This window comes from Heloderma suspectum, chromosome 2 (assembly GCF_057233095.1).
Source record: "Heloderma suspectum isolate Gila_16-S chromosome 2, 16-S_ref, whole genome shotgun sequence".
Taxonomy (NCBI): domain Eukaryota; kingdom Metazoa; phylum Chordata; class Lepidosauria; order Squamata; family Helodermatidae; genus Heloderma; species Heloderma suspectum.
This window is the reverse complement of record NC_139459.1, coordinates 335,902,636-335,926,912: the sequence shown is the minus strand read 5'-3', so window position 1 is coordinate 335,926,912 and position 24,277 is coordinate 335,902,636. Positions and strand designations below refer to the sequence as shown.

The 24,277-nt window shown below is 46.1% G+C and overlaps 1 protein-coding gene across 5 annotated transcripts in view; it reads right to left on the bottom strand.

Moving 5' to 3' along the window:
* Positions 1-22,601, bottom strand: part of FAM3D (FAM3 metabolism regulating signaling molecule D) — a 39,824-nt gene extending 17,223 nt beyond the window's left edge. For 2 of the 5 annotated variants that reach the window (XM_084840509.1, XM_084840508.1), the window contains exons 1-6: positions 22,510-22,601; positions 10,618-10,688; positions 4,526-4,636; positions 2,894-2,914; positions 1,125-1,248; positions 947-1,005 (exon numbers count right to left, since the gene is read on the bottom strand). In XM_084840509.1, the coding sequence (XP_084696635.1) occupies positions 947-1,005; positions 1,125-1,248; positions 2,894-2,914; positions 4,526-4,636; positions 10,618-10,630 (328 nt within the window). In that variant the 5' untranslated portion in view covers positions 10,631-10,688; positions 22,510-22,601. Of the gene's footprint in view, positions 1-946; positions 1,006-1,124; positions 1,249-2,893; positions 2,915-4,525; positions 4,637-10,617; positions 10,689-22,279 lie in introns of all 5 variants that reach the window. The other 3 variants (XM_084840510.1, XM_084840513.1, XM_084840511.1) reach the window with 3 other exon arrangements.
* Between the last annotated feature and the right edge of the window lie 1,676 nt (positions 22,602-24,277).

Genomic DNA, 24,277 nt, shown 5'->3' with positions numbered 1-24,277 from the left:
CAAGCTGCCATTTTTTTCACAAAATGGGAGGCTTGGCTTGGGGACGGGCGGCCACCGGGTGCTTGCGAACCACGTGGCGCATGGTGAACGGCCTGGTAAGTGTGCAGTGACTTGGCGAGTGGGGTCTGGGAGGCTGAGCTGGGTAGGGGCGGGGAGTCCATCAGCGGGGGTGGGGAGTCCAAGATGGACCCTACTCCATCTTCCCCTCGCTACCAAATAACAATTTGCAGAATGTGGTGGCTAGATTGCTCAGTGGAATTTCTTACTACATACATATGACTCCTATGTGAAAGCTCTGAACTGGCTGCCAATTAGCTACCAAACCATGTTCAAGGTGTTACTGCTGGTGTATAAGGCCCTAAACAACTCAGGAACAGGTTATCTGAGAGCCTGCCTTCCCCTGTATAGGCAGCTCCGGTCTCTGCATTCTGAAGCGGAGGTCTTCCTCACTGTACCATGGCCTACTGATTTTCATTTGGCTGTGGTGCGGAGGAGGGTCTTCTTTGTTGTGGCACCCACCATTTGGAATGATCTCCCCATTGAGAACAGGTGGGCTCCTAGTATGGAGTGCTTTGGTGACAACTTAAGACACATTTGTTTGCCTGGGCATTTCCCTGGCATTGCCAGCTACCTCTGCTTATTTTAATGAGATATTTCATTGTTTTATTACTGTTTTATGGATTGGTTTTATATTTTATCATGATTTTATCTTGTGAAGTGCTTTGTGATTTTTCTTAAAAAATGGAAAGCGGTACAGAAATGTCCTTAAATACATACAATTTCCACTTTCTCAATGCACCAAAATTAGTAGGTATTTCAAACAGATGGATGAGTTCCTGCTGTGGGTAGAATTGTCAATATGTTCAGTGCAAGAGGAAGCAATAGTGGAAGCAGAAGGACAGGTAATGGTCAGTGTGGAAAGCTATTAACCCCTTGAAAAACTCACCATTGATGAGTGCAATGTTTAAACCCCGACCAATGTTGTTTTTCACGCTGCTCATGAACCTGAAAAAGTTAAAAGGGAAAAAAAGACCCAGTCAGCAAAGACTAATACATGGAATGCCCTTGCCTAACAAATGAGCATACTATGCACACACACACCATGCACCATGCACAGAACTTACATAACGTTCTCAAAGCACATGGAAGGTCCAACGACATTGGCTGCGCCACTGATTAATCTAAAGGCAAAGCTATGGCTGGGGCAGGGCTTTTTGTTGTTGCACTTGTTGTGGACCAGTGGTGCTTCTGGCAAGAAAAGACCATAAACATGAAAAACCAACCCTGCAGATTGTATCCCATTGCAAATATACATTTGTGTTGTAGGTGTGACCCATACACCACAGCAAAGGCACAGACATTGTGTTTTCGGGGCTGCTCCCAGGCTTTTGTGGGCCCCTGAGCAGCAGATGGAAGGTGTGGGCCTCCTCCTCTTTCAATTGCTCCCCCTGTTTGTTTTGCAGAGGGCTCAGCTGGGGGACACGTGCCAAAGAGGGAAGGAAAAGAGTGCCTAATCTGGAAGGTTCTCTGTCTCCATCCTTCCCAACTGTATCACACCTATTTCTGTGCAGCCAGGGTTGAGGGTTGCCCGCCAACTTCCTGCTGGAAAAAAAAGTTGGCAACTTTAGTCACGTGCATCATGGTCGCTAGCAAACAGGGTGGATATTAGCACCTGGCCCAGCACTCTAAGCAGCAACAGGTGGCTGGATTCAGCTACACTTTTAATTTCCCCACAATGCCCCTGGCCTAGTATTATTCTCGGGCATTCTGGGAAATTAAAAGGGTGCTTGGACCCAGCCACTCAGTGCTGCTTTGATAAGCCTGCCATGGACCTCTGACAGAGGAAGGCCCACAGAGGACCTTTTGCACCAGAGCTCAGCCAGAAGACCAGAGAAAAAAGCAGGCCTGCTTTTGTGACTTTGTCTGCAGAAATAATCAGGCAAAGCTTTACACAGCATGGAGAGAAACATTACCACTTGCTAAAATGTCTGCATATAAACCACCCTTAAAAGGTACCACTACTGGGGCCAGTTCAACGTTTGGCCTGCGCGTGAAAGGGCACTGGTCACATGAAGGGGTTCCTGCTGGCCTGTCTCCTCAATGGACGCAGGTATATGTACCTGTGAGAACTACCCTCCCCTCCTCAACCAAAATGTTCAGCAGGGAGCAAAGGGGAAGTCACAGAGCCGTTCTGCCATGGTTCCTAGTTGGAGGAGGCTGGTGCGGCTCTGTCTTCTCCTCCTCCTCTGACACTCCACAGTAAGGGGAGAGGGGGCTGTCTGAGGGAGGAATGCTGTCTGGAATTTGGGTGGCGGGAAGGCCCCAATTTTAGGGTGGCCAGATGTCCAGCTTACAGGAGTGGCCAGCTTACAGGAGATGGTCCTCTATTCTGGAGAGCTGACAGAAGACTCTGTTTGAAGGTGTCCTCTGTTTGAAGAGCTGTCCAGTCCCCGAGTCTATCTTAAAGTCAAAGAACCATTAGAAGGAAGGGAGAAGGGGGGGGGGGGGCTTGAAGCTGCCATCAACTATCAGCACCTGGACAGTAGACCGAGTAGGTACACAGGTCACCTGGTCAATCTTCTCCACTATGGTGAGATGGATTGTATTGCTATTTAAATTTTAGTTACTATTTCTAAATTTGCATATGCAGTTGTTTGGTGAATTAGTGTCCCCCCTTTGTCCTCTTTTTGGGTGATGTAATTCCTCTTTTTTGGCAATTGTGCGTAAGTAGTCACTGTGATGTTTATAATGTGTATACTCTTTGGGGCCCAGGACTTCTTCTCAGTGGGTTTAGGGCTGTTGGGGTATATTCATACTTAACACTGAGCTCCACAGAACAGCTATTCCAATCCAAGTGTTGCCAGGTTATTAAAAACGAAAGCAGGGTACTCACTATTTGGCTTAGCTCTGGACTCTGTATGGGCAACAAGAAAACAAGCAGAATAATGAAAGGGTCAAGTCTTTCTTGTTTCATGAACATATTCTTCAAGGGTAACAAGTCTGTGACAAGAACAGGGAAGTCCTCAGCATTCCCAGGCTGTTCACCTGACCACCCAAGTGTACTCATTGTGAGCTTGGTACAATAAAGTTTACCTTTCAGGATGTCTGTCTGTGTGTACTCGCTCTAGGAAGTTACAGACAATTCTCTAGGACAACTTTCCCCAACCTGGCACTGTCCAGATGTTTTAGACTACAGTTCGAATCATCCCGATCATTGACCATGCTGGCTGGGGATGATGGCAGTTGAAGTCACAAACAGCTGGAGGGCACCAGTTGGGGAAGGCTTCTCTAGGAAATTATCCTGTCAAAGAGCCACTGAAATAGGTGGGAGCAGCTAAAAGAACCCACGTGGTCCCTCTTCATCTAAATGGATATTATGCCAGATAATTTTCTAAAGTGTGATGTGGCTTTTTTTGGAGGATGTGCTTGCTATTGTTTTTTTTTTTTAAACCCTCCCAAACCCTATTTTTGACAAGTCTCTTGTTTGGGCCACAAAAGACAAGACATTGGCCTGATTCAGATGTCACAGCCAAGCCATGGTTTGGCCATTAGGGCTATGCTCAAGGTTGGTGTGCTCAACAAAAATTTCTTGTCACCCCGAATCTTCTGCCTAAGGTAGCTGCCTCACTCTCCGTAATGGTAGGGCTGGCCCTGCAAGCAGAAGCCTCTGTGTGATTGGGAACCTTGACAGAGCAGATTCAAGCAAAGGTGAGTAGAAGCCCCCTTCAGACCTTTGCCCTCAATGCAGGAAGGTCAGCGCCTGAATGCGTGGGGATGTTGGGGGTGGGACTTATGTGCACATCTACACCTCTTCCCACTTTTAGCCCTTCACATGAGCAGGCTGAATACCTGTATAAGGCTAATGTCTTGTGTGAGGTAGCTATACTTCACCCAGTTTGGGCATTATCACAAATGACGGTTATCACAAATCAGGAAATGGAAAGGAAGTGGCCAATATAAGTGCAGGAGAGAACATGGAAACAGAAGGCATGGCCCTGACAGCCAAAGGACAGTCAACCAGGATGTCTTAAAGAGGTCTTTGTATCCCTCTGGGTCTGGATATATATTTGAGCAAGGGTGCAGTGGGCCCTGGGGATAACTATTTTTTTGCGTGTGTGCACAGGTTTTGATCTATGGCTGGCAGGGGTGGGGAAGGAGAGTTGCTAGGCCATAACCTCCAGAGGATCCTCACATCCTCCTTGAACAATCCTGCAGCCCTGAAGGAGGATACTTTTTCCTGTCTCACTTCTCCCTCAGTCCCATTGTAAGAAGAACTCCCATGATGCACCATAGTGGGCAGCTGACCAGGCTCTGAGAAAAGCGGAGTGAGAGAAGCTTCAGGTGAATTCTGCTCCACGGCTGTTATGGAGACAAGGTGAGAGCGTCCTCGAGGTTACAACCTGGCAACCCTATCCAGTGGTAATCCTTGGCAGGCTTCCAATGCTTTTTGGTGTGTAAAGTTGGGAAAGCCCAGCGGGTAAATGAAAAGGGGGTGAGGCAGGAACTATTAGTAATCGCAACTTACCCAGCCAGCTCCTCAAGCTGATGGATTTCACACTTGTGTGGTTGAAGTAGGTGCTGGCAAAAAGCCAGGCTGCGACTAAGGTGAACACCAGCGCCAGGATCCTGAGCACAGCTGGGGCAGAAGGGGGTGGCGACAGAGTCAAGGCATGAGGTGGAAATACTGTAAGTAGCTGGACGGCAGGGCAATGTTGGGCATGCTATTTTATTAAATAACTGCAAATGCAAGAGCCTGACCTCAGTTCTGCGATTTAACTGCCTGCAGTATATCTTCTTTCAGCTAAGAAACATAGGAAGCTGTCTTAGGGGCCTGGTCAGACTTGTTGTCCGTCTAGTGCAGTACTGCCTACTCTGACTGGCTCTCCGGGGTCTCAGGCAGAGATGGGCCTTTCCTATCACTGGCTACCTGATCCTTTGAGCTGGCGATGCCCGGCATTGAACTTGGGACCTTCTGCATGCAAAGAATGAGCGACGGTCCCTCCTTAGAGCTACGTCTCAGTGGTAGAGCTTAGGAAAGAAGAGGTGAAGCATACTTGGCCATCCCCCCGCAAATCCTGTACTGGAGTGATCATATGGGAAAGAGTACAGTGGTCTGGTACTCTAAGGGTACCAGACATGATAGCGCTCTTCAAGTACTTGAAAGGTTGTCACAGAGAGGAAGGCTGGGATCTCTTCTTGATCATCCCAGAGTGCAGGACATGGAATAATGGGCTCAAGTTACAGGAAGCCAGATTCCGGCTGAACATCAGGAAAAACTTCCTGACTGTAAGAGCAATACGACAATGGAACCAATGACCTAGGGAGGTGGTGGGCTCTCCCACACTGGAGGCGTTCAAGACGAGGCTGGATAGCCATCTGTCAGGGATGCTCTGACTTGGATTCCTGCATTGAGCAGGGGGTTGGACTCGATGGCCTTGTAGGCCCCTTCCCACCCTACTATTCTATGATTCTGTGATTCTATAAGGGTTGAGTAAAAAAGGAAATTCCAGCAGTTTCAGTTCTCTTACCTATCTAGAGTGGCCATTTAGAGTGGCATCTTACCAAAAAAGGGGACAAAACGGGGACAGATTTGCATATGTTGATTTGTAGGTACAGATGCAAATTTAGAAATAATTAGTATATTTACAGAAATAGGATGCATCTCACTACAGTCTCCTATGGGCCTGGCTCAGTCTGCTGTCTGGGTGCTAAGTCTTGGTGGGCAACTTCAAGGCCCCTGTCCTGCTCTCCCTTCTTACAGCTCTTTGTCTCTAAGCCAGCCTTGGGCTGAAGAGCTCTTGAAACAAAGGGCAGCCTTATAGATTGTCCTCTGTAAAGTGGGTTGCATGGGCACACCGCATTACACAGATCTGTGTCTTCTTTTGTCCTCTTTCTTGGTGAGGCCTAAGTGGCCACTCTATTCACACCTACCTAGGTAATTTATTGTAAGGTCTCTTAATATGACTCAGTGAGTGGATTGCATAATGTGGCATGATGTTGATGTTATTGGTATTAGATATAGTTAATTAACCAATTGGTAAGTTTTATGCATATTTAAATTTTTAATATACATTTGCGGCTAGACAGCTGATTTCAGCTGTCTAGCTGTGGGACGTTGGAGTGTGGGAAGTGGCGGCCGGACAACACATTGGATGTTTCGTGCTGGATTTCCAACTTCCCCGCCCCAGCATGTCCCCAGGAATGCCCCGTTTTCGCCGCTCCGCACTCCTCTTCCAAGCGCGGAGCATGGGACCATTCCATGCTGCCTATGAGGCAGCACAGGAGGGGGCAGAGGTTGGTTCCGAGGTCAGTTCCCGGGAACCGACTTTTCCTATGGCCATCTAGCCGCTGACTAGTGGCCATAGGATTGTACCCTTCAGGGCACAATCCTATGCATATTTAGAGAGAGAGAAAGTCCTACAACTCCCAGTATTCCCCAACCACCATGGCTGGCTGGGGAATGCTGGGAGTTGCAGGACTTTTTTCTGTCTAGATGTGCATAGGATTGCATCTGAAATTAACTTTTAATGAACTGTCAATAATACCATGTTTATATTATGTATTAAGGCCATTGTGGTTACTGACATGAACTGATACTATATTTTAGATTGCTGTCACTTTATTTAGAGACAATTAATAGGCAATACTATAGCCATCTGCACATTCTTGAAGGGGCAAGTTTGTTTTTTGTAGGATCCAAACGAACTGGTTCAAATGACAAGAAAGGGGATTTTAACTTAACGTTAGGGAGAACTTCCTGATGGCACAAGCTGTTCAGCAGTGGAACAGGCTGCCTCAGAAGGTGTTGGACTATCTTTCATTAGAGGTTTTAAATTGGAGGCTGGATGGCCACTTCTCAGTGATGCTTAGCAATGAATTTTCTGCATGGACACCGGGCTGGTCTAGATGGCCTTTGAGGTCCCTTCCAACTCTATGCTTCTATGATTCCATGAGCCACTTTGTAGAAAATGCAGTATGTAAATAAATGGACTACAGCTCTGTTATTATTTTAATAATTTATAATATAGAAATATTATAATATTTATAATTTATATCTTGCGTATCTTGCCTTTCTTCTTAGAAGGTAAAACCAACCAACACAGTCATACAACAGTAAACCCAAACATATAAAATACAAAAGAACAGCAGCAACAACAAAACAAAACACTGAAAAAAAACACCCTTTCCCATAGGCTGGTTAGAGATCAGGTTCCACCATACACTCAGAAATAATACAAACTCCACCATTAGTGTTGACTCCAGATTTCGGGGGTTCTCAGGCAAGATGGCTACAGGATGCCTCTGTGTGGCAGTTCCTGGGGAACATGAGTGTGGGGGTGCTCCGGCACTCATGTCCTGCTGGCGGATTCCTCATGGGCATCTGGCTGGCCACTCTGGGGGAACAGAATGCTGGATGAGACAGTCTGTTGGTCTGATCCAGCAGGGCTGTTCTTCTGTTCTTCTGCTCTACCCCTCACCACTAGAACCGCTGCCCATTCAAGCGACCTCTCCCTCTGGGGCCAGTCCTCACCACTGCCCAGAAAGAGAGGGACAGGCATGTGGAGGCTGCTGCCCCTTTTCCTTGCTCTTGTCACTGCGTACATGCTCGGGAGGGGCCAGTGCATAGGCAGAGACAGCAAGAGGAGAAGAAGCAGGGCCAGAGGGCGCTGGGAGTATGCCTCAGCAAGTGCCAGGGGTTGATACCAACCCCTAGCCCAGCCTGGGCCACAATGACCTACATGTGAGGTTGCAAGTTGGAGATCCCCACCCCCCACCCCCTGTTTCCTTTCAATCTCATTGGGACATGAGACAGTTGTGACTTCTTCCGTGTATTTCCCCTGTGGTCCTTGCTTCCTGAGGGCGGAGGGATGCTTCCTTCCCCGCACATGCTACCAGGACTCTAGGTGTGTCACCAACAGGCTGGGAAGGGCTATGCCAGGGGCGGGGTACTTCAGGGCCAGGGCCAAATTGGCCCTCCTAGGGTCCCAGCCCAGCCCTTTGGGTTTCACCAGACAGCCCTGCTGCTTCCTCTATCCCCATTCCCTTTCCCCCAGCCACCAATCGTTTGCCAGTTTCTCGGCTTTTAAGCCTTTTTCTCCCCGTTCTAAAAGGTTGAAATGCCTCTCCCGAGGCTTAGCTACTGGCAGTAAAAGTTTTTGGCCCTAAGGCTAAAAAAGGTTCCCCACCCCTGGGCTATGCAGATAAAGGGAGCCGGGGAAAGATGAGCGGGGGAAGCAGTGCTGTTGTCAAAGTTGGGCCCTCTCCAAGAGCCAACACCCCAGCAGGGAGCCCACTGACAAGAGCCCCCTGGACTTGCTCCTTTTCTTTCATCATGGCAACCTGCTTGTTCACCTGCCTCTCACTCTGGCCCGGCAAAGGCGGAGGTGAGAAGGAGGAGCAGCAGATGCTGCTGCCTGCATACCCACTGGCTCTCTGCCTGACAAGCAAACAAGGGGCAGCAATGAGGAGGAAAAGGAGCAGCAGCAGGCAACTATGCTGGTGAGAAGGTAGACTCACTGAAGGAGAGGGGCCCATCTACGGTGTCTTGCCCAAGGGCCTTCAAAACCTGGAGCCAGCATGGTGGTGGAGAGACCTGGCTTCCATGTCTCCTGAATGGGCAGATAATTTATATGAAAGGGGAGATTCAGGACAGATAAAAGGAAGGACTTCTTCACACAGCACAGAGTCAAACTAGGGGAATTCACTACCACAAGACGTAGTGACGGCCACCAATTTGGATGAATTTATAAGGGGATTAAAAATGCTTGGAGGAGAAGGCTATCAATGGCTAGAGAATCATAGAATAGCAGGGTTGGAAGGGGCCTACAAGGCCATCGAGTCCAACCCCCTGCTCAATGCAGGAATCCAAGTCAGAGCATCCCTGACAGATGGCTACTAGTCTTGATGGCTCTGTGCTACCTCCAGTACCAGAGGCAGTGAGCCTATGTACACCAGTTGCTGATGGGAGAATGCTGTTGCACTGATGTCCTGCTTGTGGGTTTCCCATAGGCAGCTGGTTGGCCACTGTGTGAACAGAATGCTGGGCTAGATGGACCCTCAGTCTGATCCAGCAGGCCTCTTCTTATGTTCTTAATTTTATCTCAAGCCTAAATCCACTGCCAATTCCTTCTTCAGTTATGTCTTTCACTTGGCTCATATAAAGACAGATTTGCAATGGTTTTAAAGTTGAATGACACCATAGATCTTTGTAAGATAATAGCTGTTCCAAATGAATGGGTTGTTGGACCAGTTCATTTCTATGCTCTGGGTGGGGTCTCAGAAGCCAGTCATGTGTAGTCAGTGGATCAAATGACTGAGGAACCAACAGGAGGAAGGTGGCTGGTTCACAAAACAGGGCTTGTTGGGACACATTGCTCCTTTCCTGTCACAGGGGAGGTCTGATCTGAGAAATGATTTATAGTATCTGCTTATTGTAGAAACATAAAAGGGACCTATCCCTTATAGGCAAGAAGCAATGCTTTGCTCACCAGGGCATCATTTTTTGCATGGGCAGTGGCTTCCAAGGTGGGACTTGTGAGACAATGGAATATAATTCCAGCCCAACCCCAAAATAGTGGTTTGCTGGAGCGTAGAACATTGTAGTTATGTGGATAGAGTTCTGTGATTCCATAGCAGTTCAAGGATTCCATTGGGTACAGTATTCAGCTTCATTAAATCTTGGTTTCTTTTTAAAGCAACATGTTTCTAGTCCTTATGTCTGCAGAAATATGCTTGGGAGTGCATGGGCAATACCTGCTGAAATTTCAGTTGCCACAAAGATGTGGCCAAGGAAGACTTGCAGTGGTTGCACCAGTGGTTTTGAGAGGTCTGTGTAGCCAAGAGGGAGGAACAATGCCAGCTCCCAACTGAGCCTCCTCTTCTAGGAATGCTCCTCAAGGCAGTGGCTCAGTTGGTAGCTGCTCTCCTTGCCCCTTTCCATTCTCCGTGGGGGCACGGAGGGGCAGGGCCTCTCTGGAGATCATTGTGGGCCAGATGGGGAGGCCGGGTGGGCCAGAGAGGTTGCCTAGTCTTGGTTCAAATCTCCCCCTTGCTGCAGCTTGATGAATCCCCCCCCCCCCGCCCCCGGTGTTAACTGCCTTAGAAGAGAATCCTCCACTAGCACTGGTGGAAGCCAATGGAAATAGCAGCTTACCACAATCTGTGTGTGTGTGTGTGAGAGAGAGAGAGAGAGAGAGAGAGAGAGAGCATCTCTCTCCCTGGCTCCTGCCGTCCTGATGCTGCTCATCTGCCCAGCCCTCATGAAGGTTATTTACATTTTTTTTTAATGTGCACATTAATTGCAGTCACACAATCAACTTCACATCTGGCTTGGCCCTATGAAGCGAGGGGTGGATGCTGAGTTTGAGAAAGCTTGGGAAACGATGCTCTGGATGCATAAAGGCCAGAGCTATTTTTCTACACAGGGGTCTTCCATGGCTCGGTCCAGCTAGGGCTGTCCTGCCAGCTCCTCTGGTTCTCCCAGGTTGCTTGCTGCACTCCCTGTTGCGTTGAGCCCTACAAGGCCCAACCTGGGAAGGGGAGAAACTGATGCTGTGCGAACAGAAAGAAAAAGTTTTGAGACGTCTTTGCATAAGGGAAAGTGGGCTCTTTCCTTACCTGTCACTCTCATCCTTTTGTTCCAGTGTAATGAAATAGATACAGAAGCTTGTCAAAGGCTGCTAGCAGACCTGTTCAAAGCAGAAAATGCCAAATTTCTTAATGTAAAGGGAAAAAATAGTAGCTGTAGAGTTAAGTGCTATAAAGCAGATTTTTGTTTGTTTGTTCTGACTTTGTAAAAATAAAATAGAATAAAACCATTGTTTTCCTGCATGAGTGACAAAGGCAGTTCTTGTTGGGTGGCAAATAACGAAGGAGAGGAGCATTTTCATTTATTACACTGATACCCCACCCTTCCTCCAAGGAACTTAAAGTGTATACATGACTCTCCCTTCCCCAGTTTTATCCTCATGACATTATGAAGGGGCATGCAGTTGTAGCTAACAGGCAAAGCTGAGAACCTGGGGCTCTCCAAAAACTTGGGGGTCAAAAAATCTGAGCCACAAACTCAGAAGGTGGGTGTGGCATTCGCTGTGGTGCATCTGTGATTTGCCTGCTCTTGCCACTTTTAGGGTGCAATCCTATGCATGTTTAGACAGAAGAAAGTCCTACAATTCCCAGCATCCATGTAGGACTTTTTTCTATCTGAAAATGCATAGGATTGTGCCCTTAACTAAAATGTAGCTACAAGGGCCTGCAAATTGGATTGGAGCAATGGTGCAGAGGGAAGGGTGCATAACCTCTCCCTGTCGGCTGTTTTCAGGATTAAAAATTATTTTATTTATTTATTTATTCATTCATTTCATTTAATTTCTATACCGCCCAATAGCCGAAGCTCCTCTAGATGCTTTCCCACTTATGGGGACAGGAGGAAGATACATTGTCTGCATGCAAGGGAAGGCAGCAGTGTGTGTGTGTGTATGTGTGTGTGTGCGTGCACGTGCACGCACACACTTTGGATCCCAAGTCAGAGATTATCACGGGGACGGACGGACCTGCGGCCCTCTAGATGCTCTTGGACTCCAACTCCCAGCAGCCCCAGCCCACATGCCTAATTAGCCCAACAACATATTTAGGGCCACAGGTTCCCTGCCCCTGGCTATTATTTCCATGTAGGCTTGAGCCCCTGATACCTCTCCCTTACGCACTGGTTGGAAGAAAGGGGGAAGTGAGTGGGATGGTAGCTAGGCAGGGGCCAAACTATACATGATGACCCGGTTTGCATGTTGAGGCCAATTCCTGGGTTCTTTAATCCAGGAATTGGTAAGGGCGTGTAGGAGCAAGCGAGCGTGCTGCCTTCCTCCTGCCTTCTGCTTTCACTTAAAACCCAGGAACACTCCTGGGATAAGTAAGAGGATCAGAGCAAGGACAGAGAGGGATTTCACCCTTTCCACGTTTGCTCCTGGAAGATCCAGCTAGTCTTTAGAGTCTGCAAAAAATATAAATAGCCACTTCAATTACTATGCCAGTTTTCCACAGAAGTGTGCCCAATATGGCTCATGACCCAAGAATGGCAATACAAAAAAGAAGATAGATAGATATTGATATCTATCTATCTATCTATCTATCTATCTATCTATCTATCTATCTATCTATATCAATATCCATATATCTAGCTATCTCAATATATATGAATACTTATCAATACATATCAATATTCATTGCCAAAAAACACAATTGTTTAGTACCAAATCATCATTTCACAATGTAATATTATAACCCAAAGAAACAACTCATTTAACTTCACAACAAAATAGGCAAAACCAATCATTAAACACAATATCCCTTGATATTACTTAACAGTAGTTACAATACATAAGCCAGATTCAGATATGTCAAAGCTTTCCAGTGCAGTCAGGTGTCAACAAATAATACAACCAGCAGTCTGTTCTTCCAAAGTGTCCAGTCCAGGAAGTAGCAACCAGTTTCCCATAGTTTGCCCCACACCCTCCACACCCTTCTCTCTCTCTCATTCTGAAAGGCCTCAAAAGCAATAGAGAGAGGGTGTTCAAACTCTTCCCCTGTGCTCTGGATTATGTTGTTCTGCCACATCTTTGTCTTAGGTGTGGCTTTCCGTATAGAAACACAGCAGAAGTACCTCACCTCATGAAGGAGGCTGACTGGAAGGTGACACACCCAGACCTTAACACTTGGATGTCTGAATTAATTTATCTCATGGTGAGTGGTTTTCTGATGTCAGTCATCAGGGCTGGTGCAAAGGGTAGGAATAGCTGGGCACCTCCTGAGGGCCCACACCCCACCAGGGGCCCACTAACAAGAGCCCCTGGAGTTGCTTCTCCAACCTGCATGTTCACCCGCTTCTCACTCTGGACCAGGCAATGTTGGTGGTGAGAAGGTGATGCAAGCAGACAATAAGAGATGCAAAAAAGCATTTTGAAGAGCATATTGCTAACAATATCAAGGCCAGCAGTAAATTCTTTAAATATATCAGAAGCAGAAAACTAGCTAGGGGAGCAGTTGGATCACTGGAGGACAAAGGAGTACTGAAGAGATTGCAGAGAGGCTGAATGAATTCTTTTCATCTGTCTTCACTGCAGAAGATAAAGGACAGATACCTGTGTCTGAACTGATGTTTTCAGGAAGGGAGTCTGAGGAACTGAGACAAATAGTGGTGACAAAAGATGAAGTTCTCAACCTTATAGATAAATTGAAAGCAAATAAATAACCGGACCCAAAGAACTCAAATATGAAATTGCTGATCTTCTAACTAAAATATACAACATGTCCCTAAGATCAGCATCTATACCAGAGGACTGGAAGATGGCCAATGTAACACCAATTTTCAGAAAGGGATCCAGGGGGGATCTGGGAAATTACAGGCCGGTTAGCTTAATGTCTGTTCTGAGTAAATTGGTTGAAGGCATTATTAAAGATAAAATTAGTGAGCACATAGAAGGACAAACCCTGCTGCTGAAAAGGAATCAGCATGGCTTCTGCAAAGATAAGTCCTGTCTCACTAACCTTTTAGAGTTTTTGAGAGTGTCAATAAACATGTAGGGGTGATCCCGCAGACATTGTTTACTTGGGCTTCCAAAAGGCTTTTGACAAAGTCCCTCACCAAAGACTCCTGAGCAAACTTAGCAGTCATGGAATAAGAGGATGGGTCCTCTTATAGATCAGTAACTGGTTAAGGAACAGAAATACAGTTCTGGCCACCACACCTAAAAAAAGATATTGTAGAGCTGGAAAAGTTGCAGAAAAGGGCAACTAAAATGATCAAGGGGATGGGGCATCTCCCCTATGAGAGAAGGTTACGACAGCTGGGATTGTTTAGCTTGGAAAAAAGGAGGGTAAGGGGAGACATGATAGAGGTCTACAAAATTATGCATGGTGTGGAGAATGTGGATAGGGAGACATTTTTCTCCCTCTCTCAAAATACTAGAATCAGGGTCATCCTATGAAGCTGATTGGTGTGAGATTCAGGACAGATAAAAGGAAGTACTTCTTCACAAAATGCGTAGTTAAACTATAGAATTCACTACCACAGGATGTAGTGATGGCCACCAATTTGGATGGCTTTAAAAGGGGGTTGGACAAATTCCTGGAGGAAAAGGCTATCAATGGCCACTAGTCTTGATGGCTATGTGCTACCTCCAGTACCAGAGTCAGTGAGCCTATGTACACCAGTTGCTGGGGAACATGGATGGGAGGGTGTTGTTGCACTCCTGTCCTGCTTGTGGGTTCCTGGTCGACATTTGGTGTGAATGAAATGCTGGACTAGATGGACCCATGGCCTGATCCAGCATGGCTCTTCTTATGTTCTTATGGAGGAGCAGGAGATGCCGCTGCCTACTTGCTCATTGGCTCTCTGCTTGTCAAGCAAGGAAGTGGTGATGAGCCAGAGGATGATAAGCAATAGCAGCAGGTGAAAATGGCAGTGAGAAGGTAGATCCACTGAGGGAGGGCCCCCAATGAGGCCGTCTTGCCTAAGGGCACTGAAAAAGCTGGAGCCGGCACTGCCAGTCATATCAGAGTTTGGAGCATGAACAGAACTATCCCTTAAGACAGAGGGAGGCAACCTGTAGTTTTGTACTACAACTACCACAATCCCTGACCAATGGCCATGCTGGCTGGGGCCTATGGGAGTTGTAGTCCCAAACACATATCTTTTAAAATACAGATAAGCACATACATAAACTTAAATATTTATTTGTCTCATTCCAGCCATGCACATCCAGAAATAAAATTTATGAGCAATATTTCTAATGTATAAACCAACACAGCTACATAATGAATAAACCAACACAGCTAGTGAGCTATGGCCCTTTCCCAGTCATATTTTTGGCTCCTTCCTCATTCCCATCCCACCTTCCAGTGCTCCTGCCCTTCACGGACCTGATAACAATCTTTTTAAGAGCACAACTCTGTGAGTTGTTCCACAGGATGTCCGGCTGCATTATGACAAATTTATGGTAACCTTAAATAAAGGTTATCGTAGGTAAACAGGTAATCAAAGAAGTGGGGACAAAGTTAAACTCAGGCTCACTGTCCCAAATTAGAGGCTTTCACTTTGTCTAAACAAGGATGCAGGAACAGTTAATAATAAAAGTTAGCTTTAAAGTCCCTTATATCTGTTATCTCAGTCATCCAGCATCTTGGGGTTGAGCTATACGTACATCTGAGCTCAGAGCCCAAACCCTGAGTGATTTCAGTGAGTAAGCACTGAAATCTCACTGCTCAGAGAATGGGATGCATGTAACACTATTAAAGTCAACTCTGGCCAGAAACCTGCTCTCAGGCAGAGACATCTGGGAGTTAAAAAAAGAAGATCTTAACCTTGGAGATGCTCAGCACGGGATTGAAATTGGGACCTTGTATAAGGGCAATGAGCCCTATCACTGAGCTATGGACCTCCCCAACAAATGTGACAGTAAATCTTAGTGTTTTCTGCTCTGACCTGTAATCAGATCTGGCCTGCAGTCAGTAGCTTCAGAGGGAATCAGCTGGGCAACTTGTGGCCTGCCAGATGATTTGGGCACAGCCCTAGGCAGCATAGCCAATCTTGAGGGATCATGGGAGGCCAGCACATCTGGAGGGCCACAAATTGCCCACCCCTGCGATACAAGCTGACCAGTCTTCTTTCTATCACAGATGATTACTGTAATGCATTCTATGTAGAGCTACCCTCATACTTAATCTGGAGGCTCGTGCTAATACAGCATGCAATGCCCAGGCTGACTGGCATGCCTAACCATAATCATGTGATACCCTTGTTGAGAGAGCTCCATGGGCTGCCAGGTTTAAGGTCTGGGTATTAATGTACAAAACCCTAAACAGCTCAGGACTGGGGTACCTGAGAAATTGCCTTCTCCCATCCAGACCTGCTCAAGCCCTGCACCAGGTCTCCTGGTGTGTTAAAACTAAGCAAGTGTCCAGTTCTGGGCAGCAGCTCAGAAGATCAGGGGTGGGATCCAGGAGCTGCATTCTTTTCATAGAAGGGTTCTGTCTATGGAAGGTGCCTCTGCAGGATTTTTGGGGATCCCCTCTTCCCCTGCACCACAGTGCACCCCATTCAGCAGGGTCTCCCAACCACCTGTGTAGCACTTTCAGGAGGCTGGAGGGGATGCTGTGAGGAAGATGGGGTACAGGGCTGGCCCTGCCATTAGGCAGAATGAGGCAACTGCCTCAGGCAGCAGATGCTGTGGAGCATAGTTGTGTGTTCCATGGAGCCTGCCCCGGGTCTCCACTAAGCTTAGCGTGCTGCTCTCATGCGCAGTGGAGGACACTGTCCCACCCCGGGGTTGAAGTAAGATTCAGTGCCAGTCCGGTTGGCTTTTGTTCATGGAATGGGAAAGGGGTGCCATCTTGTCCTGTGCTTCAGGCCGCAAAATATTTTGGTTCAGTCCTGATGGGGTAGGAGCAAGGGTTTTGCTAGGTTCTTAAAAGATCTGGGGCACAGGCCCATAACACAAATTTGCATATATATATATATGTCTAAGCACATGTCTAATATGTGTGTGCATGTGTGTGTAGTGTGTGCATGTAATGTGCTTGCATGTGTGCATAGATTACATACATACATAAGAAGTGTGTACTGACCCCCCCACCCCACTTCAACTCAGACCCCAATGCTCACAATTCAGGACTTATTTCTGAGTAAACATGCAGAATATCAAGGTGCAAACCTCCCTGCAAAAGTAACTTGTGCTGGAATCCTATGCACACTTTCCTGAGGATAAGCCTCATTAAACATAATGGGACTTCTCAGTAGGTATATATAGGATTGCATAAATTAGCAATATTTATCTCCTCTCCACTTAAAAACAAACCAAGGACTCCTCTTTTAAAATTAAAGCTTTCTGTTCATAGGAACAGAGGAAGCAGCCTTATACTGAGTCAGACCCTAGTCCATCTAGAATTGTTGACACTGACTGGCAGTAGCAGCTCTCCAAAGTTTCAGGATTCTTTCGTAGCCCTACCTGGAGATCCTGGGGATTGAACCTGGGACCTTCTGCGTGCCACGCAGGTGCTCTACCACTGAGCTACAGCCCTTCCTATTGCTGGATAATGGCAACTGACAAACAAAACACCCCGAGATTTGTTTCTCTGCGACCATGTGAACCCACTCGTCTCAAAGACTTGAGTGAGGAGAAGGAGAAAAACCAGCCCCCTTGTCTATTTGTATAAAGTCAAATACCGTTCAGAACTTCTCTTGCCCGCCAAAGAGAATTCTCTCTAAGAATTCCCCAAGGTATGCTCTGGGTGGAATAGAGAAAGAAAGAAAGAAAGAAAGAAAGAAAGAAAGAAAGAACAGGATAGGGGAAGGAAGAAAAAAAGAAAAATGCTGATTGGAAATGCGGGGGCGGGGCGGGTAGAGAGAATTCCCTAAGCCAAGTGGCTCCTTTCAGAGAGGTAGTACTTCAGAGGAATTTAGGAGGCTGTGCAGGATTGCACGTACTTACATTAACTTTATGAGGTGAGGTGGTGGAAGACTTTTTCTAGCTTTTTTAAAACTGTAGAACCTGTATAAAAGCCTTAGCAGTTCCTTGATCATGATGCCACATAGTACTAACCTTCCTTTTGGAATAATTTGAGTTCTACAGCTATTTAGGAAAAGTTAAAGTGGAGGGGGAGAAAGAAGTTTGTGGAGGCTGATTGGATCCTTTGCTGTACTGAAGCTATTAAACTTTTGCAGAAGCCAAAGGTTCCAGTTTGGGACAGTAAAATCAGGTGCTGTATGAAATACCAGTATTTCACATGGAGGTCTTCCTTCCCTACGTTCTCACTCTTCAAAATTTCATTGCAGGCAAGCTCCCAACAGTGGGCATGTAAGAGCAGAAAAGAAAAATAGGGGGAGAGACTTTTTTGCACCTCAAAAGAACAAAACAAAAAACCTACACCGGAGATTAGGGATAGTGACCTCCTAATGGTCACCTTAAACCCCTTCTGATTAGGATCTCTAATCCCTGGGTGACTTGACAGTTTTTACTTTTTGTTTTAGACTTTGAGAAAAGGGAACTTTACGCATGGCTAGCGCAAAAGCCACTGGTCCTAACTGTCTGAAATTTGGTAGATTAAGTCAGCTCTATGGGGGCTGCCAGGTCCCCAAATTCCATGCATATATGTGGAAGCACGCAAAAAATTATAGCTCTTTGCTTTGACAGCGTTCCTTGAAAATAGCAGATTTTACCTGTGACTAGCACAAAAGCCACTGGACCTAACTGCCTGAAATTTGGCATATTCAATCAGCTCCATTTGGCATATTCAATCAGCTACCAAGCCTCCAAATTTCATGTATTTATCATACAAACTAAAAAAGTTATGGCTGTTTTTGTTTTCTAATGCAAGCCAATGGGAAAATGTAAAAACAAATGGCAATTAGGACAGCTCAAACGATCTGGGGCACAGCTCAAGAAGATCTGGGGCCCATGCCCAAGTGGGCCTTTCTCTAGCAACGTCCCTGGGTAGGTGAGACCACTTCCACCACCCCACTTGCATACACCTACATCTGGATCCAACCACAGGTATATGTGTCCTAATGCCTCAAGGGGAAAACTTACCCCTTTGCCACTGTGCTAACCAACCATACAACACAGTTTGTCTGTGGTTAATGACACTATAAATATGTCTCAATGTGGTGGTAAAAACAAGAAAAAGGGAACAAGGAAATTCTCAGCTTTCTGATATTGTCCATCCTTTGAAGGAAGACACATGGAATGGATGCTGGAACAAAGATTTAAGTCATGGGTGGGGATCCTACGGCCCTCCATATGTTGTTGGCACCCAGCTCCCATCAGCCCCAGCCAGCAGGGATGATGGGAGTTGCCATCCAACAATACCTGGAGGGACACAGGTTCTGCACTGCTGGCTTAAGTCTTATCCAGGCAGCTCTTTGCTCTATATACAGTTGCCATGTTTTCATTTTGGGGTGTACAGGCACTGTGCTGCAAACAGCTGCGTGGACCGGCAGGCAGACCTCTTTTCCTGCTGTGGAAACAGTGTGATGGAAAAAGCCTCCCCTGTTGATTCTGGTCTGTGGGCCAAACTAAACATGACTCAAAATGTGTTTTTGCATTTAGCATACAGGGTTTTTTTTAATCAAAATTGCAAATAGCATCAACTGGGGAGGGAGTGACAATTATTTTGATTTCAGCAAGCATGGAGGGGGCATTTAACCCTTTCCTCTCCTGCTGATATCTGGAGGAAGGTCCAGCCTCTGGAGATGCTGCTTGCATGGGGAAGGGGAGGAAGTTTCTCATGGGGCCAGTGGGGGGGATATCTTCCCACAGCAAATAGCATCTTTAGAGGAGGGATTTTCCTCAGGACCACAGGAGAGGAGGGAAAGATTAAATCCCCCCTCCATGCAGGCTGTGATGCAAATCATTCTTGCACCACCTACAACCAATGCTACTTGCATTTAAAAGACAACAACAACCCTGCATTGCTTGGGAGATCCTCCATGGAACCAGTGGGGAATTCTCCACCAATGCAAATGGTGCCTTCAGAGGAGGGATTTTCTCCAAAGCTCTGCAGGAAAGGAAATGTCCCCCCCCCCCCCCGCAATGCCTGTTGTGATCTTGATCATTATCAGAGCCATGCTGATGGTGTTTGCATTTTTTAAAAATGTGCATGCTAAATGCTAAGGTTTATGTCTAAGTTTTGATGCAACACAGAGAGCCTCTGAAGACAGATAGCAAATTTCCCTGTGCTCGTTATTTAGATGCTGTTGTGAAGAAATGTAGGAGGTGCACAGAGAAAACACAGCAGACCTTTACTGTGGAACAGCCGTGGTCTCACTGGAAGGAAGACAGCTATAAAAATGCACTGCCACGCTAGTTCTCCTGCCCTGTTGCCCTCTCAGCTATTCAGACCTGGGAGATCAGCACAGGCTGAAATGCCCTGCATGTCATGCCTGGAAGTAAGGGACTGAAGTGCTGAAATGTCAAACCTAATCCCTCTTACAGGCGATTATGAGTAGTAGCCATTGATAGCCTTTTATTTTTATTTATTTCTTAGATGTATAAAATTGCACCCTCTGCCTAAGTGCTCACCTCCTATAATGCAGTGGATGGAACACTAGCAACATTCGAATGAGTGATGCACTCTTGCAAATGGACATATTTGGTCTGCTTTTGCTGCAGTTTATGTATGATCTATTTTTTCATTTTTAGAATGTTGTAGTAATTGAAACTGAGATCTTTAAAGTGTGTAGCTATATTAAAAAGGTAAGGGTGTCCACAACCAGTCGTGTCCGACTCTAGGGTGCGGTGCTCATCCCCGTTTCTAAGCCGAAGAGCCAGCGCTGTCCGAAGACACTTCCGTGGTCATGTGGCCGGCATGACTCAACACCGAGGTGCACGGAGCGCTGTTACCTTTCCCACCGAGACGGTACCTATTTATCTACTTGCAATTTCTTGCTTTCGAACTGCTAGGTTGGCAGGAGCTGGGACTGAAGACGGGAGCTCACTCCGTCAGGCGGCACCCGGGTCTCGAACTGCTGACCTGCCGACCTTCCAGTCTGCAGTTCAGCGTCTTAACCATTAAGCCACCGCTGATTTTTAAAAATGTTCTCTTGTTTTTTGTTTCTTTTGTTATATTGAAAGTCACAATAAAAAAAAAGATTTAAAAAAGGACAGCCTTTACTGCCCATCAAAACCAGAAAGAAAAGGGAGCCAATCTCACTGCTCTTGAGAAGGAGTTCCATAATTGGGGTGCTGGTATCAAAAAAGGCCCTGTCCTGAGAAACCACCAACCTAGCCTCTCTAGAATATATACCAAGGCCTCTGATGATGATCGCAAAGCCGTGAATTGTCCATGAATGTGTCTAATCCTCTTGTCAAAACCCCAAATTTGGTCACTCCCCTTGCATTCCAGTTGCCAAATACTGTAACTTTTAGCACTGTGTTTAGCGCAAAAGATGGGCTGCTTTGACAAAATTATTCCTGCTCTGTAATAGGTAGAACATGTTACCAAGAAAAACAAGTTATACAATGGATTGAGGTATGTCTGCCCCCCATCCCCAAAAGCAATCAGAATGGAGTAGGCCCGTGTCCAGGTATTTTGGCATCTTAGGCAACCGTGGCAACTGCCGCCACCTTCCTCCTCTTCTCTCCCCGCTCCCCGGCACCACCCTGCACCTCAGTGGCCAACCGCCTCTTCTCTTCCCTCCCCCCAGCCATCCCCTCCCCACAGCTACCCTCCTTCCCCCCACCTGTGTGAGGTGGCCCTGGAGCTGGCCTGTGCCACAGCAGCACAGGCCATCTTCAAGGCCACCTCACCTAGAATGTCTCACTCACTTTCAGGAAGGATCCTATGAAGCAAAGCGTTCAGGCCAAGCGAGTTCTCAGGAGAGCTGCTTTTCTGCTGTGGCGTTTATTGTGGCACGGAAGCAGCCAGTGGGGCTTCCCAGGGAGGTGAGAAGTAGAAGCCAGAGTGCCACCATCTTAAAGGCGTCATTTGGTGCCTCCAGAATTTGGCGCCACAGGCGGCAGACTAGGCCCCACACCCCGGCATCCCTAGAATGGAGGTGCCTAGTAGATTTTTTAAAGCTGGCTGCTGTTGTTGTGGTTGCTCTGAAGCTAAACCTGACTGAGGAATTAAGCTGTAAAGAAACAATGGCCCTCAGAACACCAAAAGACTGTGGGAAGGAAAACTAATAATGTACACAAGCTACTTAGCAACACTTAGATCAGGGACACTGAGCTGGCCTCAAAACATGAAAATTATTCACAGCAGTTTAGGGGCAGGAAGAGTGAGGGTCATCTATTGTTTAAAGTTATATTTTTAAACAATTGCTCCTGTTGGACTAGTTCTGTTTGGAGCACTGCCTGCTTTTGATATTTATGGAGCTCTTCTTCAGACAAAACAAATTCAGTTACTTTCACCAATAGAGGCTGCAAAGCGAAACCTTTTAGCTCTGTTCTAGTCTCCAGTGTCATTAATATAACTTGATCTATAAACAAACAGGCAATGATATTTGTCAAACTGCTATTAAAGGCATAGAAGCTCAACAGGTTTTTTTTCCTGTTCAGTTGGCAACCCTATTGAGCCCTGAAATTCAGGGTCAGTTCATACAGGTCTGCCCATTTTATTCAACCACTCTCTTGATCTGCAGTAGTGAGCAGGTGAACATTTTCTCAGCATGCAGAGAAATGTTTTGTCCTGTTGTAGATCAAACAACTGTGAAAGTCACAGTTGAAAAGCCTGGTTGAAAAGTTGGCAACCCTTTGCACTTGTCAGTATCTGCAACATCAAATCATACCTTGCAGGTAACAAACAGCTATCACATGTCAAGCATCCATATGGAGAACTTCCACATCATTTCAAACAGCATATTTTCCAGTGAAGGCAGTTCACGCGTTCTGCTGCCAATTATCAAGTGAAGCACAAATTTGCCTTTAAAGCTAAGAATGTTCCAGGGAAACCAATGAGATTAAACTGGAATCTAGCAACATGTCAAACACTACATTATCCAGCCATCCAGTGTTCTACCTGTCTATTTGCTGTAGACTCAGTTCGAAAGATCCCGTTAGGGCAACCGTCTTACAGGTGTCTTCATTTCCTGGCAGTTATTGCCGAATGCCAGAGAAGGAGAGTGTAAAAAGAGGGAGAAAAGGATAGGGCAGCTTTATGACTAAGCGATAAGGCTAATGACCCAGAAGGTTTAATCCATTGCCAAGCCTCTCTTTGAGTCACCGACCACAGCAAATACCTTCCTGCCCTGTGTGTTGCCTGTAAAATGTTAAACAAACCATACAATGCATAGATCAGAATGAGGAAGTACTTGGGATTGTTCACAAGGAAGTCTACTTTAGCAATGAATGAGAATATCTGTATGAAGAGAGAGAGAGAGAGAGAGCACACAATGTTCTTATTATGCCTTTCCCACATATCACTAGTTCTCAATTCTGTGAATGGATTTTACTCAGTTTTGCTTCCCCCTCTCCACCTCCTTTTGGCCAACAGTATGTGTTGATTTTCTTGGAGTCTCAGCCACCTATTCTCAGTTTGCTTTAAACAATACTATACCATAGTAGAAGATAAATGCAATGCATAAACCTTGGAATGTAAAGCTAATTAAATTTGCACTGTTTTGACAACTATTACTTGCTCTTAAGGAAAAAGTAACATTTGAAGACCTGGACCCCTGAAAAACTTTCAGTGCCTAGGGGGTACCTTCCCCCCAAACAGAGGATACAATCAAGTTAAGGATATTTAAGTCCCAGTAAAAACAACAAAGGCGCCTTCAAGACTAACACATTTATTATGGCATAAACATTCATGGACTACAGTCCACTTCATCAGATGGATGAAGCATTTTCTTGTCCAGAGTTATACACCCACACAGCACACATCTGGATGGATAACAGGTTTTTTTCTCCAATCACAGCGCATGTGTCAAACCTAGTACCGGGATGTTTGTTATCAGCAACAACTATTTTGTAATAATGTGATTGTCACTGTTGATATTCTTGGCATTTAATTTCCCTCTAATCTCATTGTTTACAATTTCCACCCCCTACCCCTCCCACTGGACACTATGTGTAATGTATATCTGTATATCATACATCTGATCAAGTGGACAATTCAAAGCTAATGCTGTAATAAATTTGTTAGTTTTTAAGGTGCCACATGACTCCTTGTTGTGCTGCAAGGCTACCTTTCTGGAAATAAGTCCCAATGGACAGGCTCTTTGGAAAGCCCAGTCGACTGTTTTTCTGCTCCAGCAAATGCCTCAGCAGGAAAGTGGCTGGAGTGGTTCTCTGGTGGGTCGAGCTTGATGCCTTGCTCTGAGAGGCTCTCCAGATACCCTGCTAGGCCCAAATGCTTCCTCAGAACAAGGCATTATGGGCAAGGTGGCCTTGGAAACCGTTTTTGTCATGGCAGCCTGGGCAGTCTCTGTGGCCACCTCACCCACAATATGTTGCTCTGAGGAAGGAAGTGGCCTGCAAACATAACTGAGAACTGCTGAGTTACAGAACAGAGGTATAACATGCTTGAAGTGTGAAAAAAGAATAATCAAACAGGCAGAAGACTTGAGGACAGAGTTAATAATAGGGTAAAACTGAGAGACAAGATGACCATTGAGCAAAACATTATAGTGGTCAAAATGTGATATAATGATGAAGAGTTAGTAGATTAAAAAGAATAATTTTGGGAAATGCTATAGAGAACTGGTAGACCTTAACTAGAGCAGAAATGTGAGACAAAAAAAGAATGCATAACTTGTTGAGAAAACTGAAGTGATGAGCTGAAAGGG